This window comes from Cariama cristata, unplaced genomic scaffold (assembly GCF_000690535.1).
Source record: "Cariama cristata isolate BGI_N322 unplaced genomic scaffold, ASM69053v1 scaffold10911, whole genome shotgun sequence".
NCBI classification, from domain to species: Eukaryota; Metazoa; Chordata; class Aves; order Cariamiformes; family Cariamidae; genus Cariama; species Cariama cristata.
This window is the reverse complement of record NW_009601015.1, coordinates 27,638-34,487: the sequence shown is the minus strand read 5'-3', so window position 1 is coordinate 34,487 and position 6,850 is coordinate 27,638. Positions and strand designations below refer to the sequence as shown.

General features: G+C 42.5%; 1 protein-coding gene across 1 annotated transcript in view; it reads left to right on the top strand.

Annotated features, from left to right (window-relative positions):
* CD8A (CD8a molecule) overlaps positions 1–769 on the top strand; it is a 6,529-nt gene extending 5,760 nt beyond the window's left edge. Inside the window, exon 6 of the mRNA XM_009710272.1 lies at positions 715–769. Coding sequence (XP_009708574.1) covers positions 715–769 — 55 coding nt within the window. The remainder of the gene's footprint in view (positions 1–714) is intronic.
* The last annotated feature ends 6,081 nt before the right edge of the window (positions 770–6,850 follow it).

The following is a 6,850-nucleotide window of genomic DNA, read 5'->3' as shown; positions in this document are numbered from 1 at the left end:
CTGCTCTGAGCAGTTCCCGCTTGTTGAAATGAAGCTTTTTGGAAGTTAATAGTGTAATTCACTCAATTAAAGAGCGCCTCAGGATCTGGCCTGGGATTCTTGCTGGCAGCTGAAGGATTTGTTTTCCACCACAAATTAAATCTTCAGTGAAAATGGGTGCCAAATCTCCAACTCATTAAATCAGCATAAAACTATCAGTTGCTGGAGACAAGCAATTCCCATCATTTTGGGAGCATGCTGGTTGTCTAGAAAGCCTCCTTTTAAACTCCTCTGCGGGAAGCTGGTTTGCAACAAGAAAAAGTCTTTATGAATTGATAACAGCTTCCCCAACTGCAAAGGAAAAAAAAAAAAAAAGCCCTGAGCTCTTCTTTCTTCATTCGTTTCTGAATGTGGAGAAAAGCTTGATGAGAGGACAGGAGTGTACAGAAGTCAGAGGTAAATTTTAAAAAGCTTCCCCCTCCCTTTTTTTTTTTATTTAATTAGTGTAACAATTGATTAGCAGTGTATCTTAAGAAAGTCCTTCTACTGGCCATCACTAGTTGAAATGTTGGCAGAGCCTTCACTAGCACAAAGAGGATTTAGCAACACTTTGCAGCCTGCTCTCAGAGATCCCTGGCTACAGACCAAGGCTAAACGAGCCCATCAGCAGCCATACATTAATTGTCTTCTTGTTCCTTTCACATCAAAGTAAATCAAAACCTTTTCTCTCTCCAGACCCGTGAATGGGAAGCCCAATGTGAAACCCGGCATGCCGAGCCGACACGTATAAGCATCGGCACCTTTCGGCTTCTGAGAGCTGTCACCACACAAGCCCATGACCCGCACTATCTACAAGGCTACTACTTCTCATGCAATCTACCCTGACAAATTTGAAAAGATGGAGCAGAGAGAGATGGACAGCAAGCAGGCACTTTTTCTGTGAACTGCACGCTAAAGCACAGCTCCTTCCAAAACCTGAGGTTTATCAAATGAATTCCCAAGGCCAGACATCATCTCTGCTCCCAGTGACGGAGCTCTGCAGTTCAGGTCAATCCAGATGTATCAGTGATAAGCTGATGAGAAATAAGGATATTAGCTGGACCTTTGCTTAATGGTGGGTGGTATCTCTTTCTAAAAATGCAGCCAAAATTTGAATTTGCTACAAAACGACCTAGAAATAAATACCCTCACTTAGCACACCCTCTTTCTGTGGCGTCACGTGTCTCCAGGAGTTTTACTGTTTCATCTAATGTAACACAAGGCTCAACTGAGAAGGTAAATATGGATTAAAGGGCCTTACTTTTTAGCTTTTTACAGTTCTGGAGGCTAAGGTTTACTGTTTCCCTCTTGCTATCCTTGTTCTGCTAGCCACACTTCCAAAGATTTTAGCAGGAGTTTTGCCTGAGCAAGGAAGGTGGAATTTTTTTTCTTTCTGGAAGAAATGGTTGGGTGGTAAAAAGAAAAAAAGAAGACAATAAATAAATAATAAAAAAGGCTTTCTCACTTGCTTTGGTTAAGCAGGACTTTTAGCAAACTGGCCAGGGACATGTTGATTGACTACAATGAGTTCTGTTTTTTCAGCTCTGTATTTGATGTAAATATTTCCTTACTACACTTGCAAATCAAGACCTGAGACAAATAATAAAACAATGTTTCTAGTCAGACTCAATGACGTTTGTCTCTCTCTTCAGTTCCTAGCCTCAGAAAAGCTAACTCCTTCCTGAAGATGATAAATGAGGGTTTAAGGAAGTCTTGGGTAAGGGAAAAGCCAGTGATTTATAAGTCCGAGCTTTAGGATGCCAGAGTTCAGCTTCCAGCTTACCACAGCCTAAAACAATCTCAAAGTATCTTCCCAGGGACTTGGAAGATGGGCCGTGTAACACTCCCCCATCCCAGGGAGGTGCTAGGAAGGTGGGTGAGATAAAGACCCTGGAGATACTCAGGTATTCTCACCAAAAGGCTGATAAAAACCTGAGGAAAAAAAAGAATGAAAGAAACCCTTTGCCAGTCTCCTCCCTTGCAAACAAGCTGCAAAGCTCCGCACTTCCACAGTGACCTTCCCTTCCCACTCCAGCTCTTTTAAATGGTTTTGTAGAAAGAAGGTGAAATGATCTGGACAGCATCCATCTGTTCTTGTTTCTCCACAAAAAGCCACATATTATGCATGGGAAGCATTTCCTTGAAAATGCATTTTCTCTAACACACGAGTTGTTGTGGCATGTGACACACACCAAGATTAAATGTATACTGTTAAACATTGAACAGAAAACTTAGAAGCAGCGTTTTTCTGCATTTTACTCCCTTGTAAGCTATGCTATTCTTTCAAATGTAACTATTTCATGATCCACAGGTTAAACATTTATTGTTAGTTCTACGGCTATGAGAGCCTACAGAGGTCAATCCTCTAGTGAAAAACAGGCTATGGGTATTAAAAAAAATAAATCAAAAAGCATTTCAATTAAGATGAACGCATGTACAACAATTTCCTCATTACAGAAACTGCATGGAATCCTAATGCAGGATAAACCGAGCAAAACAATACCCTAAGCAATGTAGAATACATATATTTGGGCATTACTAACTACTGACATTACTAATAGCAATGCTCCGCTGTGCAGTGCGGCACTCAGACCCCAGTCCTGCAGTAAGATCGATGCAGCCAAGGTAGTGAAGATGAAGGTAGTGAAGAACTGGAAGCAGTTTATGTTTGGGTTTTGGCTTTGGTTTGGGGTTTGTTGTTTTTTTGGTTTTTTTTTTCAGTAGTCTTCATTTGCACAGGAAATCAACATCTAGAAAAAAAGATTACAATGCTGACAGTTGTAATCACCCTCCTGAATACAGCACAAAATCCACTGCACAGTAGGGGCTACCAATTTTTGACCTCTAGTTCAGAATCACAGAACAGGGTCGATCTCTTTTAACCCCAATGCCAAACTCAGGAGGCTTTGGGATGCCTCCCATCTCCCTTTACGCACTCTTCACGCTGAACCTCCAGCCTGCAAGCCACAGTTCACGCAGCACCCCGGGGGCCCCCCCTGCTCAGCACAACCCTCAGCACCCAGCGTGCATCCAGGTATTGCAAACCCAGACAAATACTGATCATTACACAACTGCCCGCGGCAACTAGGATCTACCGGTTCAAGCTCTGGTTCCACAGCCAGATGCCTTAAAAGGCCAAAACTGAAATCTCATCTTTGAAGATAACTGGAGCTTTCATTCATAAATTCATGAATCTAGCAAGCTCCCAGCAGTTTCAGCACTGCTAAGAAAGGACTTTCACAGCAATAGTACTGCCAATACAGCACATTCCCCCTTTAGAGGGTATGTTTCACATGCAAAAAAAGCCCAGTTAACGGACATATTACAAGTTCTCCTGCCTGCCAACTTCTGGACAGTGCCATCACAGCTATAAGACATGAGGGCATGGTTTTTTACCGAGTATAATCAAGCTATTAAAAATACATGACTGTTCAGTGAACTCTATTAGCAGCATTCAGCTTCTTACTAGCTAACCATCAGCCAGGCATCCTCTTCAACTCTTTATCTTTGTTCGTGTCTTTGCATCTCTTTGAAACACAGATCTTGGTGGTCTCTGATTTTGGTTGTTAGATCTGTAGATGACCAAAGGGATATATCACCCAACCTGCATATAAAGTATCAGTAGAAATATTATCCCTCTGTACCACTGTAACAGACATCATGAGTTAGGATAAATTAAGGAATTAATTTTAAAAGCATACCCAGCTCTCCATCTTCAGACTTTCTGCGAGATACTACACATCTGTGGACTGCTGTCCCTCCCAAGAATGCCAGGGGTAAAAGTTGTTCATCTGTCTCTTCTTACACGGGCTTTTCTATTTGTGAACCACTGCAATTTCAATATGTTTTAGAAATACATCAAATATGCCAGACTGAACTGCTGTGATTCAGCATTTGCTACCCAACCAGCAAAATCACCTCTGCAGAAGGTCAGAAGGCTGAGGGAACAAGAGGAAGCTTGGGGCGTGCATTAGAAGCAGCACTTACTCTTCTTTAGTCACTGTTTCACGTTGGATACCATCAATATGAGGAACATCTCACGGGCAGACACATCCATGAGCAGTTTGCTTCAAACCACCAGACTGACCTCACCAAGGAACCCTCCAGCAGAAGGTGGTGACACAGCACAGCTCTCCAAGCACTGCGTCACGGATTTAAAACTATAGCTCAAGAAGGCCTGCCAAGTGTTCCGCTTGCACGTAGAGCTGAGGAACAATATTCTTTATAATCAGCTTAATAAGACCTGGATTTTCTTCCTAAGACAAACATTTACCTTTGCATCCCTACTAATAAGCTACTGATAGAAGACAAAAACCAAACCACATCTTTTGCACCAAAAACTTAATCACTGGATGCAAATATCAGTGCAGCAGTGAGAAGGGAAGGAGCAAAGACCAACTCCAGCCCTGCTGTAGAGGTGAATGACCAACAGCATCAAGCTAGAAGGCATGTAGATGCCTCTAGCAAATCAAGCAAGTTCAGAGCAAACTGGCTGAGTAGCAATGCCTGGGCAAAAAGCCTGGACCAATAAAAAGAGAACGGGTTGAGCTGGAGTCTAGAGAAGCAGCTCAAGGGTGCTTGCTTCTCCACGCAGGAAGCTGTTGTTGGACAGGCCCTACACATCTGACAGCTTTTTGCTAATAGCCTGTGGAGGAGGTTCTAGGTTACACGGTGAGATGACTGTACTGGGTGTAGAGACAAAGGCTGGAAGCTGTTACGGGTTAATACAAGGCAAACGAGAGCTTGAGATATAGAATGACTTTCAAAGAGAAGTGGATGGGACAAATTTGTTAAGAGGCTGATGGTTATCTAATTGCAGAGTTGCTCCAAACTAATAGCGGAGGAGCTCAAAACTCTCAGAAGCTGATGGGCTAAAGGCAAACAACCTAGGAGTTAACACTTAATGGTGGAAAAAGAGCGAGCTGATTTAGAACTTGAGCATAACCTCAACTAAGAAAGAAAAAAGGGTACAAGACAGTCACTGAAAGCCCTGTGAAGCTGAGGGAGGCATCAGATGTCCCCACAACACAAGAGCATCCGGAATTTGTTGCCTTTGTCAGACACCTGCTTCTACCCCAGCCAGCACTTCACTTACTCTGAAATATTTTCTGAGCGATAAAGGATTTTGACGAGTTAAAGGAGCTCCAGATAAATAATACAGCCACGATGACCCCAGAAGAGCCAGTAACTGGACTGGTGAAGTTAAAGTCACTTTGTCTGTCCAAGTCTGTATTTGACAGACGACCTGTCACAGTGAAGGCACCTAAGCTCAGCCCAGACCCCTCAGACTAATGCTGTGGTGCATGTTGTGCAAGTGCTTGGAAGCCACCCCACAGAAACCATACCCTTGCTGCCGTTTCTGCAGCATTCTAGACAGAAAAGCAGAATAAGGCAAGAAAAGAATTACAGAAATCTCTGGAAGAACAATGAATAGTGAAATATGGCCTTCCTGTAACTAGGTTTCTTTCTTCTGATTCATCTGAAATCAAATCTATTTGACACGCAGGGTCAGCATGACCTATCCATCACTGGATTCCCATCCGGAGCTGTGATGAATAAATTGAATACTTATTATTTTTGTCATGGGAGACCTATCACATCTACTAGTGCTCCATGTTCCTGGAAACCTCCTGTGTAACTTAGAAACCTGGAAAAATACTGGAATTTACTCTCTCAGTTCTGAGGGGGGGGGAAATTGTCAGACAAAATAGTTGTGTTTGTACATTTAGTTTCTCCCCCCACATGCAAACGTCTCATGGATGATGCTCAAGACTTGAATTAAGACACTATTTGCATCTTCCCCATCCCGTTGTTTCTTTAGCCAAGTAAAGGAAAACCCACAGCAGTAACTTGACACTTGCAAGAAGGAAGAAACCAATAGTAGTGTCACTAAGTCTGAAATTAAACACGAGGCAGAGGAAATGCAGGAGAAAAGGGGACCTCCATTTCAAAGGCTGAATTCAGATAAGCTTTGCTTACTGCAGTCCAGGTTACAGCACCCACCAGCTCCAGCACTGAGTCTTTGTTCCAGTCTGCACTGGAACTGTGCTGTTTGGCTACATTCAAAATAACCCTCTAGAATGCGAAAAAAATGCTTAGTTCTGAAAGTGGGATAGGAATTGGACAACACTACCAGGGCTTTTCCATCTGAATACACAGCTACAGCTGTCCTGTAAAAACAACTACAGGTCAGCGTGATCTGAAAACACCAGCTCCTGCATATAGACCCGGCAGGATTCAGTAGGAGCTTATAGTAGGCTGTAAACTCCAGTTTCCATTTTTCCCTATAGGACTGCTAATTTAATGCAAACATGAAGTTGTAAAGGAATACTAAGTCAGTCTTCTCTCACATATATACATTTTGGTAAACCATTCTTCCTTTATATATATATTAGGGTTTCAATTAAATTCAAATAGTAACGTGACACTACATTACAGCTTTACTCACTACAGATCATGACTGCCACTCTCATTCTTTTTTTTCTTGTTCTCAAAGTGCCTTTCCCTCCACTGCAGTCTCCTACTCACAAAAGTGCAAGAGTTGAGATGGATTAAGGAGCATGAATTTCCACACCCCCCACACCCCCCCCAAGAGCCAGATCAACCTCTCCAGTGCTAAGCAGCAAAAGGAAAACAGTATCTTGCAGTAGGCAAACAAACCTTGCAAGAAAAATCTAACTCAAACTTACTGTGTTAAACTTGGTGAGTTGGCTCTGAGCAGTCATAAATAACTTCAACCTTAAATTTCAGCAGCAGCCAGGAAAGAATGAAAGCAACAGAATGGAAACAGGTCTAAGTTAACAGGGATCAGAAGCTGTAACTCATTACTTGT